The sequence below is a fragment of the Vipera ursinii genome (assembly GCF_947247035.1).
Source record: "Vipera ursinii genome assembly, chromosome: 16".
NCBI classification, from domain to species: domain Eukaryota; kingdom Metazoa; phylum Chordata; class Lepidosauria; order Squamata; family Viperidae; genus Vipera; species Vipera ursinii.
In genome coordinates this window covers 4238869-4264683 of record NC_139529.1, presented here as the reverse complement: position 1 = coordinate 4264683, position 25815 = coordinate 4238869, and the positions used below count along the sequence as shown (strand labels likewise).

Sequence of the window (25815 nt, the reverse complement as noted above, 5' to 3'; positions counted from 1 at the left end):
CCCTGTCTTCCCAAGTCGGTGAGAAAAGAGGGCTGGCAATGCAGGGTTTGCCAAAGGGGGACATTGCCGTATACTCTCCAAGGACGGGGAAGCATCTGTCAGTTGCGCCCTGTGCAGCTGTCAGCTGAGAAGTCTCCGGGTTAAATAAGGCGAGACAGGCTGGCCGAAGGGAGACGCGTTAGGGAGACGCCTGTGAGTAACACTTGCTGCTCAGGTCCACGTCGGTGGAGTTCAGTGTGTAACCTGACATGGCTGCGGGGGCCTCGGCTAGATTAGCAGTTAGAGAAGAACTTTAAACTCTCTGGCTGGATTAGCCAGGACGAGTCGTCCTACCAGGAAGGAAGCCAAATATGGGCCTACATCTCCTCCCTCTGTGTGGACCAGCCGACAGCCTGCTCAGTTGGAAAACAGCCAGAGCAGCTGGTCTACTTTCTTGAGGGTTTTTTTTTTAAACTTAAAAAAAAAGCCCACAGACCACATATCTGGACTTTGAGGGAGAGAGAAGACCTGTGGCGCAAAACAAACGATCTGGCCTTAAGATAAAAGACGGGTTTGCCGGCTTGCAAATCTGAGGAGGCCAGAGCACCAGTTTGCGGACTCCCTCGGCACCGGATTGAGTTGTAACGAATGGCTCTGAGGTCCTACCGTCCCAAGGAGGTTTGGGGTGAAGCACACGCTTCCCACTGGACCCCCTGAAGCGTTGGCATGGCGTTTGCCCAGGGGAATCCTGCAGAATCTGCATTCGTGTCAGTAACTTTGGCTGCAACAACGCCACAGTGCTTGGATCTCTCTCCGCACCTTTGCTGCCTTCCACCCTGGGAGCGTCCGCTTACATTCCTGGGAAAACTTACCTGAATCATATGAAGATGAATCGGAATAGAGCTGGAAGGGAAGGGACCCTGGAGGTCTTCTAGTCCAGCCCTCTGCTCAAGCAGGAGACCTCATACCATTTCAGACACCATTTTTATACCTGACAGTGGGGACAATCAATCAGTGGAACAACCGGCCTTCTGAAGTTGTGGATGCTCCAACACTGGAAGCTTTTAAGAAGAGATTGGAGAACCATTTGTCTGAAATGGTATAGGGTTTCCTGCCTGAGCTGGTGGTTGGACTAGATGACCTCCAAGTTCCCTTCCAACTCCTTCCTTCCTTCCTTCCTTCCTTCCTTCCTTCCTTCCTTCCTTCCTTCCTTCCTTCCTTCCTTCCTTCCTTCCTTCCTTCCTGGATTAAGAAGAGACAGCCACTTGTCTGAAATGGTATAGGGTTTCCTGCCTGAGCAGGGGGTTGGACTAGAAGACCTCCAAGGTCCCTTCCAACTCTATTGTTGTTGTTGTTGTTGTTATCTACTGCCCTTTCCCATTGACCGGTTAGTAGTTCAGATTTTTGTAGAGAGCTGAAGCTTGCAATAAATCTTTATATTCATTTGAACTGCTGGGATCTCCCGATTTCCCCAGCGCTTGACAATTTGAACCCTAAGATGTGTGTCCAATCTGGGGTGGGGGGTGGGGTCTGCTCTCTGCTCTTGGATGAGGTACTAATCAAGGGACCTTCTTGGCGTTTGGGGAGCGTTGAAGCTGCTTGAGGAAGATCCATCCAGGCATAGTTAACCAAGACATATTCAGGAGGCATCACCAGGAGATTGGCAACGAAGAGCAGGAAGGAAATCAGAGCAAAAGTTGTTAGTTGGTTGTTCAATTGAATGCGCAACATCCTTCCCTTCGCCATCTCTTTTTGCCAGAAAAATCAGAGGTGGTGATTACATTTTTAACAACTGCCGATGGTGCAAACTCCAGGAGCCTGTTTTTCCCCTGGTTCTCTGTGCTGGAATTTTTTTTTTACATAAGCTCGTGCTAAATTTGGGGTGCTGTTTTCTTTGGTGCGCGCATAGACAGGCGAATAAACACTTTTGGCCAGATGTTCCCCCAAATGTGCAGCTTGCCGATAAGGAAGCTTGCGCGGAAATTCAGTTGGTGCTCCTTGCGATGGTCTGCCTCTTGACCCTAATTTCATTTTCTTTCCCGATGCCAGCCTTGCTACAGCTCTCTCTGTCCGCTCCCCACATCTTTTTAAAAAAGGGAATGAGCCCTTTATGCATAAAAAGCTCCTGCAATGAGTAGAAGCCCCCCCCCACTTCCCTCCCTTGCAAGCTTTCCTTGCCACAAGAAAGACGAGAAGGGGGGGGGGGAAACATACCTCAGATTCTCTGGAGCAGAAAATGGATGGTGATTGGAAGAAGGAGGGTGTGGAGCTTTAAATGCAAAATTTATTAGTGGTAAAAACTCTGTGACGTGGCAGATTATACCGGCCAGCTGTGCTGTGTCCTTACATCAAGGTGAGGATTTTCAGAGGCAGCCACTGTCTGGTTGAAGAGACTACTCTGCATAAGAGCATCCGTAGCTCTCCATTTGCCCTTCAGCTGCTTGGGGGTGAACTGAGTTGCCGGTCCAGCATTTTCCAAAATCCCAGCTACCCGTTGTCACTGAGCTGTTGGCACGATCGTCTTGGTGTGAGTTGCGTTACCCTCTGGAAGCCGAAACAGCTGCTCTAATGAGTTAACAGTCTGGCGTTCACATTCCTGCACGCTCTGAAACCTTGCAACGTCCCTTGTCGAACGTTCTGGGTTTAAGAGGGCAAAGCAGGTGCAAAATACTATAATAATAATTGCAAGCTGAAGTAGGACGGTTGCGGCAAAAGAAAGCAGAGGTGGGGTCCACACAAGAGTCTTGTGTGTGATCCCAAAACAGCTGGAGTACCATTGAAGCACTCTTGGCATTGACACAATCCCCATTGGTCAATTGCAGAAGGCAGCTTCATTAGGAACAGCTTACATCCTGCAAGGAGATTTTTAGCACCCTGAAGGATCAACATCAGCCTATCCCACGTCCTTGGGAAGGTCTCAATAGGTGGACAAAAATCCAGCCTACATAACCTGTTGCCTGTGCGATGAACCATAATAATTTATTGTTAGGATACCTTCGGCATTGACAGAATCCCCGTCAGTCAATTGCCAAAGGCAGCTTTGCTGGGAACAGCTTAACATCCTGCGATGATGCTTGTAACCCCATCAAACCGCCACATCTGCCTATCCCAAGTCCTCGGGAAGGTCTCAAGAAGTGGACCAAAATGCCCAATCCAGCCTAAACATCTGGCTGACGGTGCAACCAATCGTAATGATGAAATTTCCACTCTTTCCAGGGAGCAAGGTGGCCGGATCTTGTGTGGCGTGATGAGGATTGGTTTGGTGGCCAAAGGCTTGTTGATAAAGGACGACATGGACCTGGAGCTGGTCCTCATGTGCAAAGAGAAGCCCACAGAGACCCTCTTATCCCTCATCAAAGACAATCTACCTGTCCAAATCCAGGTGAGCCCAAACTCAAGAAGCCCACATTGATAGTTGATCTCTGGGTTTGCAATAGTGGCAAAGAGCTGTAGCCCGGGTGTTGGATGAGGGTGAGGATGTCCGTTCTCTGAGCTTGTGGGTTGGTTTCCGAACGTTGCGTTACCAGGCTAGGAACCTCTTCAGCGGAGTTTAAGGGATGTCAGTGTTCTTCTGCCTATAAAGGCTTCAGTTGTGGGTGTGTCAAGGATGTGGATGTGTTGAGTGAGGGTCTTGTGATGGGTCAGGTGTGAGTCACCAGGGAGTCTTCCGATGGGTCTCCTACACATCTCTTAGCAGAGCTCTTCTGGCTTGGAAGCTAAGTGGGATCTGGCCTGGTTCATACTTGGATGGGCAACCCTGAAGCCCTGTTAGGGCTGTAGTCTCCCCCTGGGAAGTAGACAAAAGGACCTTATAACCTTTCACTCATTGTTGCCAACGAAACAACATAGACACGAGGGTGGCGGTTGGCTCTCCCAGCTTGTGGGTTGGTTTCTGAACGTTGCCTTACCACACTAGGGAACATCTTCAGCGGAGATTAGGGGATATCGGTGTTCTTCGGTTTGTAAGGGCTTCAGGTGTGGGTGTGTCGAGTGAGGGTCTTGTGATGGGTCAGGCGCGAATGAGGTTCTTGTGAAGGGGAGGTTATGTCAGGTCAAGGTCACTGCTGGTGGGAAGTGGGGGATTGCGCGGGATGGTTGAGAGTCGGTGCTGCCTCTGGTTGGCTGTGGGGTTGATTTGGATACGGAGGGGTTCGTAGGCTGGTGGGAGGTCACAAGCCTCTCACCGATGACTCACACCTGACCCATCACAAGACCCTCACTCAACACACCCACACCAGAAGCCCTTCTAAACAGAAGGACACTGACATCCCCTATACCAGGGGTAGGCAACCTCGGCTCTTTTATGACTCATGGACTTCAACTCCCAGAATTCCTGAGTCAGCTATGCTGACTCAGGGATTCTGGGAGTTGAAGTCCATGAGTCATAAAAGAGCCGAGGTTGCCTACCCCTGCCCTATACTCTGCTGAAGAGGTTACCCAGCCTGGTAACACAACGTTCAGAAACCACTCCACAAGCTGGGAGAATGAAACACACACACACACACACACACACACACACACACACACACACCAACCAAACTCGGCGCTGCTGCTCCCTGTTTTATTATCTGAGCGCAGAAGACATTTTTCCCAGCATGTTTTTTTTCTCTTCTCAACCAAGGACAAACTGGGGCGGTTTTAAAAAAATGCATCCATTTTTTCTTGGCAACACACAGGTTGTTCTCCAGAGAAGGTGAGAAAAAAAGAAACAGTGTGGGCTTCTTGGCTTTTTTCATTCCCCCCCCCCCCTTCCGCTCCCGGTTGCTGGAGGCAGCATTTTGAAAATCCATTTTTCTTGGCAAGATGACTTTTCTGAGCCCACTGCCGCCCCGTGCTCAAATCTCTGCCCTCCGAAAATCCCGCACCAGCCAGGAAATACTTGTAATTGTGACGCTTTCAGCTCAAAATGCAGAAAGCCACAAGCAAGTTAAGTTGCTTCCAAGTCACAATCTACTTATTAGTGTCAGGTATCCCTTAACTGGATAACTAAACCTCAGAACGTGCCTCTTTTGTTAACAGGGAGTCCTCCACTTATGAGCACAATTGAGTCCAATTGATGTTGTTCAGTGAGACATTTATTAAGTCGCCCATTTTACGACTCTTCTCGCCGCATTTGTTAAGCGAATCGCTGCAGTTGTTCAATTAGTTAACCCGGTTGTGAAGTGAATCTGGCTTCCCCATTGTCTTTGCTTGTCAGAAGGTCGCAAAAGGGGGATCATGTGACACACAAACACACACACACACACACACACACACGGACACCGCAACCGTCATGAACCAGCTGTCGAGCATCTGAATGTAAATCATGTGAGCACGGCAGCGATGCTGCAGCGGTTTAAGTGTGAAAAACGGTCATGTCACTTTTTTTTCCAGTGTAACTTCGGACAGTCATTAAACAAAGTTTAGTAAGCCGAGGACTACCTGTGTACATTTTCCAATATTCTAAACCACTCTTATTGTTGTGGTTGTTATTGTTGTTGTCTGCTGCCTTAGGCAGACCAATTTGGCAGCTTGTCAGATAAGATAATCGGATCGGCAGCTCTAGAAATAACCGGGAGAGAGAGACACACACACCAATTTGGGGTGCGAATAACGTTGTTCCTGCTAAGAAGCATAACTACGAGAGATAATTTTTATTTTTAGTGAATTGTATCGTAGAAGACCGGAAAGGATCTTTGTTAGGATTAGTTCAAAACAGCAATAATCTCAATCAAAATGAAAGCAGGGTTAATTCTGTCAAAATAATAAATAAATAAATAAACGGTTCTGAATTGGACCGGTTGCACAAACCGAGAAAAATCAGGGGTAGTTTATGATGTTGGTGAATGACTCCAGTCGTAGAAAGTTGGAGGGTCCCCTCTTATTGTTGTGTGAAATCGTGTCTGAACAGGCCAATCGGTGGCCATTACAAGCTCTCTTTAAGAGCGGATGGATGGATTGGCTCAGGCAACAGGGAACCAGGTTTTCTTGGGGTCTCCTGCCTTACAGTCTGGTGCAAGAGTCACAACTGATTGTGGATTGTGAGGCCCTGGATGGTCTTCGCAGGCTTGATGGGCTGCCTGCCGGCCAGTGCGGAAAGCCCTCGGAGAAAGGAGGCTGTTTCCGCAGCCTCCGGGGACCGAGAAATATACCTGCACTGCAGCAATTCTTAGCCAACTTCTTTTTTTTAAAAAAACCTTGGTTTTCCTGACTCTTCTTGAATGCTCCAAAAACTCTCGGCCAGCATTTCTAGCAAGGGGGGGAAACTCCCCCTCCCTCCAAAGTGGTTGTTTCCCTCCCCCAGAAGAAGACTCCCAAGTCTCGCTTTGCTGCTGCTGCTGCTGTGGTTGTTTCAATGTTTACAGTCGCAGTTTCTGCAAAACCATGGGTTCGTTCCGAGCTTTCGGCAGAGTCATTTTTCTCTTCTGGACACCCAACAATTCTCCCCACCCTGTGGCTTGACGGAGCCATTTCTGGCTTGTTTCAGAAACTCACAGAAGAGAAGTACCACATAGAACACCATCCCAGCGAAGCGGCCATCGTCGTCCGTAGCACAACGGCGCTCCCGTTGACCCTCAGAGTGACCCTCACCTCCCCACTAATCCGGGACGAAGCCGAGAAGGATGGAGGTAAAGAGAGATGTTGGAAGGGAGGGGCCGGATTTGGGTGAAACGGGATCGCGCTTGGTCCCATGGAAAGGGGGTGCGTGGATACCGACCTGCTCTGGATCACCATACTCAGTGGTAGACCCAGAGAAGCGCTGGTCTTCCTGTGGGATGCCAAGGGGCTAGAGGAGTCTCTGGTCACCAAATTGCAGTAGCACTTAGTCTTATATATAGCGCTTTGCAGCACTTTACAGCCCTCTCTAAGTGAGTCAGCATATTAACCCCCCAAAAATCTGGGTCCTTGTTTTACCAACCTTGGAAGGATGGAAGGCTGAGTCCACCATGAGCCCCATCAGGATTGAACGCCTGGCAGTTGGCAGAATTAACCTGCAATACTGCATTCTATCCACTGCGCTACCCGGAGATAGATAGATAGATAGACAGACAGACAGACATATAGATATAGATATGATAGTTCAGATGGTTGGCAATTTGGCGGGTCGAATCCCGAGTGCCGCATAACAGAGTGAGCGCCTGTTACTTGTCCCAGCTTCTGCCAACCTAGCACTTCGAAATCACGTAAAAATGCAAGTAGAAAAATAGGGACCACTATGGTGGGAAGGTAGCAGCATTCCGTGCGCCTTTGGCGTCTACTCATGCCGGCCACATGACCATGGAGACGTCCTCGGACAAGCGCTGGCTCTTCGGCTTTGAAACGGAGATGAGCACCGGCCCCTACAGTCGGAAACAATGAGCACGCATGTGCGGGGGAACCTTTACCTTTACCGTATGATAGACAGATTAGATAGGTAGGTAGGTAGGTAGGGAGAGAGAGAGAGAGAGAGAGAGAGATTAATACCACTTTACAATGCCTTGGTAAGGCCACACCATGATGTAAAAAAGAGGTTGAGACTTTAGAAAGAGTACAGAGAAGAGCAACAAAGATGATTAGGGGAGGCTAAAACATAAAGAACGGTTGTTGGAATTGAGTATGTCTACTTTAATGAAGAGAAGGACGAGAGAAGCAACCTGGAACTAAGGAGAAACTTCCTGACAGTGAGAGCAATTAACCAGTGGAACAACCTGCCTCCAGAAGCGGTGAATGCTCCACCACTGGAAGTTTTTAAGAAGAGACTGGACAGCCATTTTGTCTGAAATGGTACAGGGTTTCCTGCCTGACCAGGGGGCTGGACTAGATGACCACCAAAGCCCCTTCCAACTATTATTATTATTATTATGATGATGATGATGATGATGATGATGATGATGATGATGACATAGACATACAGACATAGGTATAGACATAGATTGGATAGATAGTCATGTAGATATGAGATAGATAGATAGATAGATAGATAGATAGATAGATAGATAGATAGATAGATAGATAGATGGATGGATGATAGACAGACCGACCGACACAGACAGACAGACAAATGATAGACAGACAGCAAGATAGACTTATACACCGCTTCACAGTGCTTTACAGCCTTCTCTAAGCGGTCTACAGAGTCAGCCTCTCTCCCCCTCCCCCCACCCCACAATCTGGGTCCTGATTTTACCGACCTCAGAAGGATGGAAGGCCGAGTCACCCTTCAGCCAGTGAGAATCGAACTGTGAGTCAAGCCAAGTCTCTGGAGTGAACTGGTCCTAGACGGGGGAAAATGTTCCGTGTAGACTGGAAACGGATGGTCTGGTGGTCCAAGGCCCAAAAGGGTTGGGGTTAGGTGGGCTTTGGTGCCCCTCCAGCTCTGAATCCATTCAGTTGTTGTTTTTTTTTAATAAAAAAGAGGTGGAGTTGGGGCTAAGCATGAGAAGAAAAAACATGACGGTAGAAGCCTCTGGAGGCAGTGACCACCTTTCACTGGATGGTGGTTCGGAGGTGGAAGAAGCAGTTCCTGGTTCCTTTCTAATGAAGTGGTTCTAGGAACAGTTCTAGTTGTCCTTCAGTTAGTGCCAAAGGACGAGAAGAGTTTCTAAGTCAGCCCCTATTTCATAAGTTTATAAATCTTACAAGGAGGTCCCTTTGCTAGGATTACGTCCCACCACGGATCTGCCTTGCTATACCGGTTGACCATCAGTGTCATGTCAGTCTGCTTTAAATGCTGCCTGGCGACGAGCAAGAGACGATGACATGAGGAAAAGGTTCTCTCCAAGCCACAAAACGTGTGTCTTTTCCCTGTCTCTCCTTTTCCCGCAAACATGCTGACCCACCGGTCCTGAACGAAAGCTTGCTCTCAGCAGGGCCCGGTTGAAGTTGCGGCTGACTCCCGTGGCCGAACATGATGGTCATTTGAGAAATTCTATCTGGGCCCCTTCTCTTATTACTCTGTCCAGCTTGAGTGTCTGTCTGTAAGAAGGGAGAGGACAGGACAGGACAGGAAATATAAAGAGTAGAGTAGAGAGAAGAATAGAATAGAATAGAATAGAATAGAATAGAATAGAATAGAATAGAATAGAATAGAATAGAATAGAATAGAATAGAATAGAATAGAATAGAATAGAATAGAATAGAATAGAATAGAATAATGGAGTGGAGGAATGGAATAGAATAGAATAGAATAGAATAATGGAGTGGAGGAATAGAATAGAATAGAATAGAATAGAATAGAATAGAATAGAATAGAATAGAATAGAATAGAATAGAATAGTGGAATGAAGAATAGAATAGAATAGAATAGAATAGAATAGAATAGAATAGAATAGAATAATGGAGTGGAGGAATGGAATAGAATAGAATAGAATAGAATAGAATAATGGAGTGGAGGAATAGAATAGAATAGAATAGAATAGAATAGAATAGAATAGAATAGTGGAATGAAGAATAGAATAGAATAGAATAGAATAGTGGAATGAAGAATAGAATAGAATAGAATAGAATAGAATAGAATAGAATAGAATAGAATAGAATAGAATAGAATAGAATAGAATAGAATAGCAGAGTTGGGAGGGACCTTGTAGGTCAACTAGTCCAACCCCCTCCACCATTTCTGACAAATGGCTGTCCAGTTCTCTTCTTGAAAGCTTCCAGTGATGAAGCTCCCACAACTTCTGAAGGCAACTTGTGTTCCACTGGTTGATTGTTTCCAAGTCCTGATGGCCACTCTTTCTTCTGTGTTAAGGAGAGAACAGCCATGAACCCAGCATAATTTCACAGTCCCTCTCTTCTCAGGTCCCCCAAAATGAGACTGTTGAGATCTTTGTATTTGCAATTAAGTCCAGGCAACTTGGTGGGAAGGTTTCTCCGTCGACAAAAGCAGGATGGCTTTGTTAACTGATTGTGTCAGATTCCTTCCCTTGCCTTCACCAAGCAGGGCTGGACTTGACCCATTGGCAACGTCTGTGGGGATGTCTGAGGTCACTGTGGTGGATCTTCCCCCTTCTGACTTTACCCCATAGGCCTATGCTTGCCTTTCCTCCATGCAATATCAAGCCAACATCACTGTAGGTCAAGTGTCCTTGATATCTATTGCCTTTTGGAGCAGAGCGTCCAGGACCCTCCTACCATTTTTGGTTGGATGGTTCAACTGATCCCCAAAAGATCCCAGAGCAGATTTGAGAGTTGCCCCATGCTCCTGGCCATCGACAGTCACTTTATTTTTGTGGTTGTTGCTGTCGTCCTTTGCAAAAGAAGCGTTTGACCCAAATCTAGGCATTTGCACAAATTCTGTTAACGGAAGGAACAATCTTGATTTTTCTGCCCTGATGCCACCAGCCGAATCAGTTTAGCAGCAAGCTTGGCGCGCTTCCCAAAACTGTGCACGCAGACAAAAGAAGGATTCAACACGCTCTTTTTACGATTGTTTTTTTTTAAATTAAAAACAAACAAAAGAAAGCGTTTTCTGAGTCCATTTATTAATTTTTGTCCATTTGCTGGCAGTTTTTCGATGTAGTGAGACTGTGTCTTTATTGATGGTCTGTCATCGGGATAAATGGCTCTTCTATTTGTCTATTTCTCTCACCCACCCTGTCCTGGGGGGGAGGGGATATGAATCCCCCTTTCCCTGCCCTGTACCAGCTGTTGGGAGGAATGAGTAACAACCCAGAAACACACACCTCTCGCCCCCAATTCACAATGGCTTTGTGACTTCTTGGCCTGACCCAACCTTCAGATTTTTCTTCAGTTCCACTTCCAGATAATTGGGAGCTGTTGGAAGAGGTTGATTTACTATCATTATGGGCTGTCCTAAACAGGTGTCTCTTTCCTCCTCCCTCTGCCCTTAGTCCAGGGGTAGGCAGCCTTGGCTCTTTTATGATTCGTGGACTTCAACTCCCAGAATTCCTGAGGCAGCATGGGGGAACTATGGCCCCCTCATGACTCGTGGACTTCAACTCCCAGAATTCCTGAGGCAGCATGGGGGGAACTTTGGCCCCTTCATGACTCGTGGACTTCGACTCCCAGAATTCCTGCTCCAGCAGGAGACCTTATACCAGGGGTAGGCAACCTTGGCTCTTTTATGACTCGTGGTCTTCAACTCCCAGAATTCCTGAGCCAGCATGAGGGAACTATGGCCCCCCTCATGACTCGTGGACTTCAACTCCCAGAATTCCTGAGCCAGCATGAGGGAACTATGGCCCCCCTCATGACTCGTGGACTTCAACTCCCAGAATTCCTGAGCCAGCATGGGGGAACTATGGCCCCCTCATGACTTGTGGACTTCAACTCCCAGAATTCCTGAGCCAGCTTGGGGGAATTATGGCCCCTTCATGATTTGTGGACTTCAACTCCCAGAATTCCTGAGCCAGCATGGCTCATCTTGGAAACCTCTCCCTTTTCCCTCAGCATGGCTGGCTCAGGAATTCTGGGAGTTGAAGTCCATGAGTCATAAAAGAGCCGAGGTTGCCTACCCCTGCCTTAGTCCAACCCCAGGTGTTTCATGGCCTCCAGGTCTTGACGTCAGGAGAAAAAGGGGTGGGTTCTTATGAGGAAAACCTGTGTTTCTGGGTAAAACTGAGCGGGTGTAAGTTGATGTTGGCCCCTTGTTGGGCCAAGAAAGAAATCCAAGCGAGAAGTAGAAGAGGTCAATTAACCTTTAGAGGAAGTTCTCATGCAGACCCAGATTCCACCCTACATTCATCTTTCTTCACCCCTAACTCCTCTGTGGAGCTAATCATGACCTATTGTATCTCCTCGACTTTACTTAGGACTTCCTTACTAACCTTTCACTACTATTGATGGACAGGCATGAACTGATGACCATTTTCTACCCACGGTTTCCCCAACTGATCCTCTCCCTCTCTTCCTCCACCCCAGCTCCTCTTTCCATTCTTCTCTCTTCCCACCCCCCCACCCCCCGAACTTCCTCCCAACAGTTTCACTCTCACCGTTGCGTCCTCTAGTCAAGAGGCACAGCCGTTCGAAAACACCACAGCATAACTTCTCCCCACCTCTTGTTGCCTTCCAAGGTCTTCCCTCAACCTCTTCAGCATGGCTCCTTCAGAAAGCATTAACCAGCACTTTGAAGGGGAAGCTTGTCTTCCTCCAGGCGAACCATTAAGACAGAAGAAGGCCACGGTGCGGGTCTCCAAAATCGCCCGCCATTTGCAATTTCCTTCGCTCTCTCGTTAATGGTCACCTAACTGCACGATCAGTGAAGGAAGCTGCTAGCACCATTCGTGGTTGGTGAGATGGCCTTGGAGACGGACAATCTGTTGTTGTTGTTGTTGTTTCCCCCCCCCCAACATCTTTCACGCAAAGTCTCTATTTACTCGCCGATAGCTGCACGATAGCTTAAATCCGGGCAGATCTTTCTGCCGCGTCTGGATCGTGATTTGTGAAATGCCGCTCTATAAATTCGACCGATGAATAAATAAACGCCGTTCGCCCTTCCCTGAAGTACAAACAGACTTTATTATACGATCCAAGGGATCCCAGTTATCCATGGATAACCACCCTTCGCCTCCTAGGAGGAGGAGCTGGTTGGGGAGAGGGGAAAAAAAAAGTTGGGGAGAGGGAAAAAAAAACAAAACAACCACAGCTAACTTCCTTTTTTTTGTGGAATACAAAAACAACCCCCCCCCAAACTAGAGTTGTGTCCGTGTTGTGCTTCTGAGCCACTTGAGGGCTAATCCTGTGGATGACTTTGCAGCTTTTCTTGGGTTGTGTTACAGACCCATCACGCCAATAACCCTCCACCGGATCGGAAAAGCAGCGCTGCAAAGGTCATAGAGGGCTGACGGTAACTGTGTGGTGCTTTCTGGTTCCTCAGCAAGGCCAGGAGAGGGCAGTTGCAAGGCAGAATTTTGAGGTTTATTCTCTTTTTTCCCCCCTGCTTTCTTAGGCTTCCGGCGGGCCCATGGCTGAACAAAGCAAGGGGTCTCCAGTCTTGACACCTTTACGACTTGTTGACTTCAACTCCCGGAACCCTGGGAGTTGAAGTCCACAAGTGGTACAAGTTGCTAAGGTTGGAAACCCCTGGAGTAAAAGGCATTGCTGAAAATACAAGAAAATACACAAAGGCAAAATGCAAAGCTATACGTTACCCTTCCGACGGCAATTCCCCCCCACCCCCCCCAGAAGAACGCACAAACTCACCTTTAACTTCCACTCCAGTTGCTTAGTTCTCAAGAGCTGGAAGGAATCTCTTTGCTCAGCTTGGGGGGGGGGGAAATGTAATTCTTATGGCAACTTCAAAGCACAACATTGGCTTGCCTTGGAAAATAATAATAATAATAATAATAATAATAATAATAATAATAATAGTAATAGTAATAATAACAGTAATAATAATAATAATAATAGTAATAATAACAGTAATAATAATAATAGTGATGATAATAATAATAGTAATGATGATGATAATATAATAATAACAATAATAATAATAGTGATGATAATAATAATAATAGTGATGATAATAATAATAATAAAATAATAATAATAATAATAATAATAATAATAATAATAATAATAATAATAATAATAATAATAATAATAATAATAATAATAATAATAATAATAATAAAAAACGATGTGGTTGATCACCATCTCAGCTCCATCCAAAGCTGAAGATGTGAACTGGCTGCCTCCTGATTGGATTTGTGCCAGTTTAGCAGGATTGGTTGGCAAAAAAAAAACTCTTAAAAGTTCTGGATGCAGAATCTTCTCCAGAAAGCCTCCGATCGGATGACCACCAAATGTCTTCCCCACCCCCCCACCCCCCGAAAAAATTTCTTCTACCTAACGAACAGGCAAAGCATTATAATTGTTTGCTGCAGCCCATCCATGTCTTATCGAAAAAGGTAGAGAAGGGATAAAAACCAGCAGAGGTGCCTCCTTAAAACGGCTGTGGGCCACGCCAAGCTGGAAGGCTTCCGAAGAAACAGAGGGTAAATTTCAGTGTTTGGCTGCTGTCTGATCCAAATTGGGAAGATCTCCAGCAGAGAGAACATTTAAAATAATAATAATTATAATAAAAAAAAGTTCTCTCTGCAGATTCCTGATTTTCCCATGCATCCTGTTTCTGAGTGTTGCTTTTATGAAAAAGTAGGGGGAAGCTACGTAACCGAACGTACGGCCTTTTAGGAAGCAGCCCTCGAGAATTTTTCAGGTAGCAGAGAAGCTGCTGACAGTCACCTTGCTTCCATGATGGCTTATTTTTCCGTTGCCTGGAGAAAAATGACAGCTGGGAACGCTTCAAAGCACCACACTTTTTACGGTCTGCCCCAAGTTCTTTTTTAACCAATTAATAAGATCCCAGATTGTCTGCAAACGCTGGAAAGAAAAAAAAAAGGCCTCTATTTTGCTTCTTGTGCACACGCCTATTTACTACTATTTTTTTAAAAAAAAAGAACTTGGCATACATGTTTTAAAAAAATAATACAATGCATCCTTGATAAGACAAAAATTGCAGAGTTAAAATGGAAGTCAGTGCAATTCTGGGCGTCTTATTAAAACTCTTCTGTCTTGCATTTGTTCTGTGTTTGGAGCAACAGAATTGTCCGCTTGATCCAACTCTGCATGTCTCTTTTTTTTGTTTTCTCTCATATTCCCATTTTCCCAGTAGACAGTGTCCCGGTGAAAGAGCCTTCGGATTTACTCACCAGGCAAAAATGCCTCGAAGCTTTGGCGTCTCTGCGACACGCCAAATGGTTTCAGGTTGGGCTTTTTGTTCTTACCTATCGTAGCCTTTTGAAAAGTTTCTTATTTTCTTTTTTCTTTTTAAATCATAGTTGTTTAGGTTGGACACCCTGCAGACAAGAATGGGGCAATTCTGGGTTTTTTTGTTTTTAGGCCAGAGCGAACGGACTCAAATCCTGTGTGATTGTGCTACGGATCCTGAGGGATTTATGCAACAGAGTTCCTACTTGGGCTCCCTTGAAAGGCTGGGTGAGTGTTGCTTAGTTCGCGTTTGCAAAATTTTCTGTTTGCAAAAAAAGTTTGCCTCTTCTGATTTTTTTTTTAATTCCATTTATATCCCGCCCTTCTCCGAAGACTCAGGGCGGCTTACAAGCTTAGCAGTAGCCTTCATTCTATGTATATGCCTGCTTATTAGGGCTTTCACACACACACCCAAGCGGCATTATTACAAAGTCAGCTTAATTGCCCCCCAACAATCTGGGTCCTCATTTTACCTACCTCGGAAGGATGGAAGGCTGAGTCAACCTTGAGCCTGGTGGGACTCGAACCTGCACTAATTGCAGGCAGCTGGTGTTACTTAAGGAGGCATTAAGCCCACTGCTCCACCAAGGCTATTCTATTCTATTCTATTCTATTCTATTCTATTCTATTCTATTCTATTCTATTCTATTCTATTCTATTCTATTCTATTCTATTCTATTCTAATTCCATTCCATTCTATTCTTCATTCCACTATTCGATTCTATTCTTTTTTTTTAATCCCATTTATATCCCGCCCTTCTCCGAAGACTCAGGGCGGCTTACAATTTAAGCACAAACCAATGTGCTTAGCAATAGCCTTCATTCTATGTATATGCCTGCTTATTAGGGCTTTCGCCTTCCCCCCCTAAGCCGCATTATTACAAAGTCAGCTTAATTGCCCCCAACAATCTGGGTCCTCATTTTACCTACCTCGGAAGGATGGAAGGCTGAGTCAACCTTGAGCCTGGTGGGACTCGAATCTGCACTAATTGCAGGCAGCTGGTGTTGCTTAAGGAGGCATTAGCCCACTGCTCCACCAAGGCTCTTATATCAGCGATCTCAAGTGCCAAGGAGGAAAAGATAAGAGCCTTGGTGGAGCAGTGGGCTAATGCCTCCTTAAGTAACACCAGCTGCCTGCAATTAGTGCAGATTCGAGTCCCACCAGGCTCAAGGTTGACTCAGCCTTCCATCCTTCCGAGGTAGGTAAAATGAGGACCCAGATTGTTGGGGTCAATTAAGCTGACTTTGTAATAATGCCGCTTGGGGTGTGTGTGAAAGACCTAATAAGCAGGCTTATTAGAATGAAGGCTACTGCTAAGCTTGTAAGCCGCCCTGAGTCTTCGGAGAAGGGCGGGATATAAATGGAATTTTTTTTAAAAAAAAAAAACTGCCTTCGAAACCATCCAGTTTCTTTTGTAAAAAAAAAAATCATCCTTGGCAATTGTTGACTGCAGATATTAGTACCTTCTATGGGGTTGCAATGCATGGCTGTGAAAGTTGGACCATAAGAAAGGCTGAGCGCCAAAGAATTGAGGCCTTCTGGTGCTGGAGAAGACTCCTGTGAGTCCCTTGGACTCCAAGGCGATCAAACCGGTCAGTCCTAGAGGAGATCAACCCCGACTGCTCTGTAGAAGGCCAGATCCTGAAGTTGAAACTCAAATACTTTGGCCACCTAATGAGAAGGAAGGACTCACTGGAGAAGAGCCTCATGCTGGGAAAGGTTGAGGGCAAGAGAAGAAGAAGGGGATGAGAGAGAATGAGGTGGCTGGATGGAGTCACTGAAGCAGGAGGCGTGAGCTTAAATGGACTCCAGCAGATGGTAGAGGACAGGAAGACCTGGGGTGGCGATGGGTCGGACACGACTTGGCAACTAACAACAACAAGATGGAGTTAGGTTATCTGTCCATGAGACTGAATCTTCAGGGCAAGCACCCAGTTCAACAACACCTCAAGAGCCATCCTTGACCATCCACGGTCCAGGATTGTCTCCTAAGTTAGGTCTGTTGAAAACAAAAAGCATCTGTTCCAACCTTTATTCCTTTTGGTGGGCAAGAAAGACCAAGTTTCCACACCTGTGGGGAGAGGACCACAAAGTAGTTTTCCTGCAAGGAAGCTTCTGGCCCAAAAGTGATGGATCCAGTACAGAAGTCCTAGCTTTTCCCACCACTAGAAGAGAAGATGTGCAGCTCAGGGTTGAACAGTGGAGGCCTTGGTGCCTTCTGACCTTACTTTGTTGGCTTGCAGATGTTACATTACCCAACTGAGTAGCATCATTGGTGAGGGGCATCTCTTGTTTTTGTTGTTAGTTGCGAAGTCGTGTGCGACCCATTGCGAACCCATGGACGACGTTCCTCCAGGCCTTCCTGTCCTCTACCATCTTCTGGATTCCATTGAAGCTCACACCTCCTGCTTCAGTGACTCCATCCAGCCACCTCATTCTCTGTCGGCCCCTTCTTCTCTTGCCCTCCATCTTTCCCAGCATTAGGCTCTTCTCCAGTGAGTCCTTCCTTCTCATTAGGTGGCCAAAGTATTTGAGTTTCAACTTCAGGATCTGGCCTTCTACAGAGCAGTCGGGGTTGATCTCCTCTAGGACTGACCGGTTTGATCGCCTGGCAGTCCAAGGGACTCGCAGGAGTCTTCTCCAGCACCATAGTTCAAAGGCCTCAATTCTTTGGCACTCAGCCTTTCTTATGGTCCAACTTTCACAGCCATACATTGCAAATGGGAAGACCATGGCTATACGCAGTTTTGTTGACAGGGTGACGTCTCTGCTTTTTAGTGTGCTGTCTAGATTTGCCATGGCTTTCCTCCCGAGGAGCAAGCGTCTCTGCTACCATGTAATTTCCTCCCCCCAAAAAAATCCTGGAATATTACTAGAATATATATATTTTTTACATACTCCACACAAGGGATTTTTCTCCCTGGTCCCAAATTGATGTGCTACTTGATAGATTTCCAACGCAACGTTCTCTACAGAAATAGTGTTTGTTTTATGTTCTGATGTAAAGATTGAATCTGGATCACAGGTAGTGCTACTGTGCCCATTGTACTGCTAGTGGTGGGCGGGTCTCATGACACCAGTTGCCCAAAGAGGATGGCGAGGTTACGATTCTCCTTGGGTGGATCCAACGCTCAGATGTCTCCAAGAAGATGGCGGGATTTCTAAGATTGATAGAAATGATTTAGTGCCTTTCTGACCTCTTGGCTGGGCTTGCCTTGTCTGTTCATCAGTCTGTTTGTCTTTCTAGGATATTTCTCTAGACCAGGGGTAGGCAACCTTGGCTCTTTTTTTTAATTTTTTTTTAAATTCCATTTATATCCCACCCTTCTCCGAAGACTCAGGGCGGCTTACAAGCTTAGCAATAGCCTTCATTCTGTGTATATGCCTGCTTTATTAGGGCTTTCGGGGGGCTACCCCAAGCGGCATTTTTTACAAAGTCAGCTTAATTGCCCCCAACAATCTGGGTCCTCATTTTACCTACCTCGGAAGGATGGAAGGCTGAGTCAACCTTGAGCCTGGTGGGACGTGAACCTGCACTAATTGCAGGCAGCTGGTGTTACTTAGGGAGGCATTAGCCCACTGCTCCACCATGACTCATGGACTTCAACTCCCAGAATTCCTGAGCCAGCATACAGCCGAGGTTGCCTATCCTGAGCCGAGATTGCCTACCCCTGCTCTAGACCATTAGTGCTGACACCATCCAGTTGTCTTTCAGCCCTTGGAGCTGCTGTGCGAGAAAGCCATTGGCACCTGCAACAGGCCGTTGGGTGCAGGGGAAGCTCTCCGGCGAGTGTTGGAGTGTTTGGCCTCAGGCATCCTGTTGCCAGGTAAGATCTGCCAAGCTCTTACTTGGAGGTTGACCAGTCATGCATTGTTGGATCACTCTAGCACCTCCAGTCTCCCTTTTGGAGAGCGGGCTTCTGGTATTGCTTGATCCTGTGATTTCAGAAGATGTGTAGTCTTCTCTGACGTAGGAGAACGATGAAACTGCCCTCAAAACCAGCCAATTCCTTTGGTGAAAAATAATCCTTGGGGCCAAGGTTCCGACCGATGATCCCAACGAAGTAAGCGCAGCTGAGAGATTTCGATCTCTAGTGCAAAACTTTACTGAGCTCAGCATATCGGCACGGATGAATAGAAAAACAGTTCTGGCTAAATTGGCGCCAGAACAGTAAATGGAAAAGTGTAGAATCTCCCTTCCCCTATGATAACGCAGGTCACATCCCCCCAATTAAGTGTCAGACGTTTGTCGTGAGAAAAATCGTCAGTTTCCAGCCCAGAGGGTTCTTCCGATGACCTTGGTTCCCAGGCTGGACCGTTTGGAGGTCTGCGGAGCAGTCCAAACATCCCCCCCCCTCTCCCCTGGGTCTGTTGGCAAGCTAAGAAACAACAATGGCTGGAGCAGAATAAGTTGCTTTGGCGCTTGACGCCTTGTTGACTGCATCCTTTTTCAGAGATCGCTTCTATAAAACACAGTGTAGTTTTTCATGGAGGTTCACCTTTCGGAAACTACGCTCTCATTTTTGAGGTGGGCCTGAGCAAGCGTGGCTGGTACAAGTCAAGGATGGCTGGAGGAATCATTTCCTTCATTCCCAGCTGCCTCCAGAGTTTTTCCCTTTAGACCTTCCCTTGAAATCCCATAGTCAAAACGGATACAATCCAATTGATAAAATGGTGTAGCACAGAGGACTCTGACCTTTCCGACCTCGAGGACCGGAGGAGAGCAGCTTCAAAATTGGTGTGCACTCACACGCACGTACGGGGCCACGCACACTGGCACGGCACTAGCAGCCCCCTTTGCACATGTGGCATGCGTTGGTGCCGTGTGTGAATGGCCACGCACCACCACCACAGCATGGCAGCTAGCGGCCCCTTCACGCATGCGCCAACGGGCCGCGCAAACCGCCCGGGCTAGCGGCGCATGCGCAAATGGGCTGCGGACACCTGCCCCGTTGATGGCCACGTGCATGTGCAAACAGGGCCGCAGGCGCTAGCATGAGTGGAGGGAAATGTGTGCCCAAGTGTGTGTGTACCGGCTAGCCGTTTCCGCTGGTCGAGAGCCCACAGCCCGATTCTGGGCCACGGACCATAGGTTGGGGACCCCTGGTGTAGGAGACACCCATCTCTAACTAGCCCTTTTCCTCCCACGTGGCTCTTTTTTGTTGTTCTGTGGCATCACGATTGTGGTTTTTGAGGGCCATTGGAGAAGCATGAGGGTTAAACTCCTTCCTTGTCCCTAGGTGGGCCCGGTGTGCATGACCCCTGTGAGCGAGAGCCAACGGATGCCTTGTTTAGCCTGACTGTTCCACAAAGGGAAGCCATAACCCATAGTGCCCAGGTAAAACGTGCCAGCCACCTAGGTTGGTCTCCTTTCCCCCTGCCCCCCACAAACAATGGAGAACGAGTGTCTTCATGGATTAACGACACCCAGAGCCGTTTCTTGGGGTGACGGGTTGAATGCCACCCAATTTCTGGAGGAGAGGGCTGTTTGGTCTTGGAGTGGGGCTGAATCACCAACTGGTGTCCTTCTGTGTTTGACCCATTTTGATATTCCCCCCCCCCCACAGCATGCCCTGAGACTGTCGGCTTTTGGCCAAATCTACAAGGTGCTGGAAATGGATCCTCTCCCTTCCAATAAACTGTTCCAGAAATATTCGTGGTCGGGGGCCGACAAAGAAGGTAGGTGTAGCTGAAGGGAGGACGAGAAGCAATGGATGGAAACTAATCAAGGAGAGAAGCAACGTAGAACTAGAGATGAATTTCCCGGCAGTGAGAACCGTTAACCAGTGGAACAGCTTGCCACCAGAAGCTGTGGGTGCTCCAACACGGGAGGTTTTTAAGAAGAGACTGGGCAACTGTTTGTCTGGAATGGGGTAGGGTTTCCTGCTTGAGCAGGGGGCTGGACTAGATGACCTCCAAGGTCCCTTCCAGCTCTGTTATCCTGTCAATTCTCCCTTTCCTCAACAGCCAATCCTTGCATCGCGGTCTGTTCCCGTGATAACAATCGTGGACTAATTAATTGCAACTAATTGACTGGGAGCTGGAAAATTATAACCTCCCTGACGTTTTTAAACTCCCTCATTGATCCGTTTGTATTTTGCTTTTTGTTCCTCCTCTTTGAGGGCTTTTGATGTTTGTTTATATATATTTTAATAAGAGATTTCCCCCCCCTCCCGCATCCAAAGAGCGGTTCCCACAGCCAATCTTTCTTGATGCCAAAGTTTGTTTTTTCAACCTCTGTGGAGATTCTCAAGTCCTCCAGGCCAGAGTTGCTCCCAAAGATGCTTTTTCAAGAGGCCACTGGACTTTTTGGTTTTTCTTTGAAGACGTTTCGCTTCTCCTCCAAGAAGCTTCTTCAGCTCTGACTGGAGGGTGGGGAATGGAAGGATTTAGACTCCTTACATACTCCTGAATGGATTTCCAGAAAACATTGCAGACTCCAGGAAGCGTTTGTGCTTCAGTTTGCGCTTCAGACAACCTAGTCACAGCCTGCCCCTGCCTTCGACAAGGAAGGGACCCAGGGCAGTAAACATCCTGCAGCCAAGAAGGCCTCACACCCATTTGCACTGCTCAGGTGAGCCTGAGGACACAGGTAAACCTCCAAGTGGCCTTGACGACTCTCTAAAAGGAGTATAAATCCTTCCACTTCCCCACCATTCAGTCAGAACCTGAGGAAGCTTCTTGGATGAGAAGCGAAATGTCTTCAAAGGAAAAACGAAGTCCAGTCGCCTCGTGAAAAAAAAGCACCTTTGGGATGTTTTTTTCAACGCTGTTTCCATGGCTCCGCTGCAGCGTATCCATCAGCGACGCCGATGCAGTAAAAAAAGAATTTCTCTCTTTCTAGGCACAGTTTCCTCTGCCCTAAAGAGGCCTTTTGAAGACGGGTTGGGGGACGAGAAAGACCCCAATAAGAAAATGAAGAGGAATCTGAGGAAAAGTAAGGATGCTTCCTTCTCCTTGCCTTTCGTTATCGCCATGTGGTTCATTTCCCAGCTGCCCTTCATTTCCCTTCCATTGTTGGCTAACTCTTGCAACGGGGAATTTCTGGTCCTTGTTTATTGACCGCCTCCTTTGGCCACTGTTTGCAGTTACGAGGGTGAGGGAAAAGTCACTTGGCAACCGGTCTTTGCATTTACGGCCAGCTTACAACGCAAAGGAAAACTGAAGTAAAGACTGTGAACCCAGTCGTGGTTTCACTGAGCAATTGCTTCGCTTAAGGACCGAGTTGCCCGTTCCAATGGCGGACACTAAATGAGTCCTTTGAGTATTTCCAGTGCTTAGCAGAAGATGCTTTTTGGCGTCCTGAATCGGCCACCGTCAGCTCTGATTTTTACCTGTTTGGCTTCTCTCTAGTAAACAGATAAAACCAGAACATTCCTATTTTCTCTGTGTAAAAATTCTTTTTTTTCCAAACCTCACTGTAGTCAACTTTGGGTTCGGGTAAAAACCTTTGCCTTTTTGCAAGTGCTGGGTGTTAAGCTTTCAAACAAGTTTCAAACTTCGCCCTGAGAGGTGGTTTCAGAGAATTAAATTTAACAAATAAATAAATTAAATACATGAATGAATGAGAGAGAGAGAGAGAGAGAGAGAGAGAGAGAGAGAGAGAGAGAGAGAGAAAGAAGAAAGAAAGGAAAGAGAAAAAAGAGAAAGAAAAATAAGGAAGGGAAGGAAAGAAAGGAAAGTGAAAGGAAAGAAAGGAAAGTGAAAGGAAAGAAAGGAAAGTGAAAGGAAAGAAAGGAAAGTGAAAGTTGGTTCTGGAAAACATCAGCCTATTCAGTTCTTCCATTCAGACAACAACAGGAAGTGATTTAGTGGTCTCCTTTTTCTGGATTATTATTTTTTTCAATTTTCCTGACTAACCTTCAGCTCTAGGATCGCCTGGTGGTCTCCTGACCCTGCTTAGTTTCTCCGAGAGAAGGGAGGGAATCTTCAAGACTCTCAAAGAGGCCCCCCCCTCCCCCAGCTTCTCCCCTTCTTAGTCTGTCTCCGCCTTGGCTTCCTTCCACAGTCCTTGACAGCAAAGCAATAGACCTCATGAATGCCTTGATGCGGCTGAACCAGATCCGGCCCGGCCTGCAGTACAAGCTGCTCTCTCAGTCGGGTCCCGTCCACGCCCCGGTCTTCACCATGTCCGTGGACGTGGACGGGACGACCTACGAAGCCTCAGGACCTTCCAAGAAGACGGCGAAGCTTCACGTGGCCGTAAAGGTGAGTCAGCCGGGCTGGGGCGAGGGGTTCGAGTGTCTGGCTTGTTGGCATCTTGCCGAGTGAGAAGGTCTCCTGATAACGCAATTTACGCAGGTGTTGCAAGCCATGGGTTACCCCACCGGCTTCGACGCAGACATGGAATGTACAAGCTCCGATGAGAAGTCGGACACCGAAGGGAAAAATGAGACTGTGTCTTCAAACACGAGCAATAATAATGGAAATTCCACAGTGGATACCTCTGCAACCTTAGAGGTACGTCTCCTTCCTTCCTTCCTTCCCTCCCTCCCTCCCTCCCTCCCTCCCTCCCTCCCTCCCTCCCTCTCTCTCTCTCTCTCTTTCTTTCTTTGTTTCTTTCTTTCTTTCTTTCTTTCCTTCCTTCCTTCCTTCTTCCCTCACTCCTCTCCTTCCTTCCTTCTTCCCTCACTCCTTTCCTTTGTTCCTTTATTCCTTCCCCCTTCCATTCCTTCCTTCTTACCTTCCTCCCTTCTTCCATTCCTTTCCCCTCTTTTCTTTCTTTCTTTCTTTCTTTCTTTCTTTCTTTCTTTCTTTCTTTCTTTCTTTCTTTCTTTCTTTCTTTCTTTCTTTCTTTCTTTCTTTCTTCCTTCCTTCCTTCCTTCCTTCCTTCCTTCTTCCCTCCCTCTCTTCCTCCCTCCCTCCCTTCTTCCTTCTTCCCTCCCTCCTTTCCTCCCTCTCTTCCTCCCACCCTTCTTCCTTCTTTTCCTTTATTCCTTCCTTCTTTCTTCCCTCCCTCCCTCCCTCCCTCTTTGCATTTCTTGTTTATTCTCTATGAGATCAAAAAATTTTTTTTCCTTTTTTAAAACGGAAAGCGACGTGCCAATTTCTGGGTCAGGAGCGAAAGCGCCTAAAGACCCGTTATGCCTCTTTAGGCATCGGTGATCAAAACTCAAAACTGGGTTGTCTTTTCACGCGCAAAGCCATTCGCACAAGGACGTTGCAAGCAGGCAAGAGGATGCTTCGTTTCCTGCTTTCCCACGCTTTTTTTCGGCCATTCTCTTTTTTCTCCCTTGGCTCTTTTCGCCCAAGGAGCAAAAAAGCTAAATCTTTTGGTTTTTTTTTAAACGAGCAAAGTGATTTCATTGCCCCTAGACTTTGGCTGCCTGTGGGCCGAGGGACGGTGTCGCTGGGACACCCGGCGAGTAAGGTGATCTTCCCCTTGCTCAGCATCGGAGCAGGCGCCTCGGGGGAGTAACGGGAAACTTCGGCCGCCTCCAGTATTTGTGTCCCAGACGGGTGGAAGGGTGTGTGTGTGTGTGTGGAGGGGGGCAACCATCATAGAGACACCAAGTCATGCCGGCCCGTGGACGGCAGCCATGAAGGAGCTGAGGCTGTCCCACAGTTCCACACACAGGGAGGTCTCCTGTGCTGGTGGCCGTTTCCTGAAAAATACGTGGGTGTCATCAGGTGTGAAAACGCTCCTGAGCAGAAAACGTAGGGATGAAAGCACGGATGGCTCCAGGAACGAACTGCATCCCCTTCTTGTATGAATTGTGCCAGAGCAGTTTCCTGAAGGGTGGGGGGAGGGGGATAGAGAAATCTGGAGCTGCTCCTTCCTTCCTTTCTCTTCTCCATCTGTCTGTCCATCCATCCCTCTGTCGTCTCCAATCGCCTACCTTCCTTCATTCTGTCTTTCTACCTTCCCTGTTTGCCTCTCTCTCTCTCTCCTTCTCTCTCTTCCCTTCCTTCTGTCCATATCCCACTCCTTCCTTCCTTCCATCCGTCTATCTATCCCTCTATTCAGATCTCTGTCTGTCCGTCTGTCTACCTACCCACCCACCCACCCATCCATGTACCTATCTACTTATTTATCTAATCTCTATCTATCTGTCATCTACCTACAAACATACAAATCTCTCTTCTCTTCTCTTCTCTTCTCTTCTCTTCTCTTCTCTTCTCTTCTCTTCTCTTCTCTTCTCTTCTCTATTCTGTTCATTCCATTCCATATTCTATTCTATTCTATTCTATTCTATTCTATTCTATTCTATTCTATTCTATTCTATTCCATTCCATTCCATTCCATTCCATTCCATAATCTATTCTATTCTATTCTATTCTATTCTATTCTATTCTATTCTATTCTATTCTATTCTATTCTATTCTATTCTATTCTATTCTATTCTATTCTATTCATTCCATTCCAATTTCTATTCTATTCTATTCCTTATTCTATTATCTATTCTATTCTATTCATTCCATTCCAATTTCTGTTCTATTCTATTCTATTCTATTCTATTCTATTCTATTCTATTCTATTCTATTCTATTCTATTCTATTCTATTCATTCCATTCCAATTTCTATTCTATTCTATTCTATTCCTTATTCTATTATCTATTCTATTCTATTCATTCCATTCCAATTTCTGTTCTGTTCTATTCTATTCTATTCTATTCTATTCTATTCTATTCTATTCTATTCTATTCTATTCTATTCTATTCTATTCTATTCTATTCTATTCTATTCTATTCTATTCCATTCCATTCCATTCCATTCCATTCCATTCCATAATCTATTCTATTCTATTCTATTCTATTCTATTCTATTCTATTCTATTCTATTCTATTCTATTCTATTCTATTCTATTCTATTCTATTCTATTCTATTCATTCCATTCCAATTTCTATTCTATTCTATTCTATTCTATTCTATTCTATTCTATTCTATTCTATTCCTTATTCTATTATCTATTCTATTCTATTCATTCCATTCCAATTTCTGTTCTGTTCTATTCTATTCTATTCTATTCTATTCTATTCTATTCTATTCTATTCATCATGTACCTATCTACTTATTTATCCCCTATCTATCTATCTATCTATCTATCTATCTATCTATCTATCTATCTATCTATCTCTACCTACCTACCTCTTTACCTACTTACCTAAGTTGCACGGGATGAAACCAATGGGGGGCCTGGCAGCCCTCA

General features: G+C 46.4%; 1 protein-coding gene across 8 annotated transcripts in view; it reads left to right on the top strand.

Moving 5' to 3' along the window:
* Window positions 1–25815, top strand: part of STRBP (spermatid perinuclear RNA binding protein) — an 80914-nt gene that overhangs the window by 41553 nt on the left and 13546 nt on the right. For 7 of the 8 annotated variants that reach the window (XR_014493912.1, XM_083375098.1, XM_083375097.1 and 4 more), the window contains exons 4-13: window positions 3196–3361; window positions 6446–6587; window positions 14567–14661; window positions 14797–14892; window positions 18381–18492; window positions 19906–20003; window positions 20233–20344; window positions 21510–21602; window positions 22674–22873; window positions 22967–23125. Coding sequence is in view for 7 of the 8 variants with exons in the window: in XM_083375098.1 (XP_083231224.1) it covers window positions 3196–3361; window positions 6446–6587; window positions 14567–14661; window positions 14797–14892; window positions 18381–18492; window positions 19906–20003; window positions 20233–20344; window positions 21510–21602; window positions 22674–22873; window positions 22967–23125 (1273 nt within the window). In the remaining variant the exon portion in view is untranslated. The remainder of the gene's footprint in view (window positions 1–3195; window positions 3362–6445; window positions 6588–14566; window positions 14662–14796; window positions 14893–18380; window positions 18493–19905; window positions 20004–20232; window positions 20345–21509; window positions 21603–22673; window positions 22874–22966; window positions 23126–25815) is intronic. The other variant, XM_083375095.1, reaches the window with a different exon arrangement.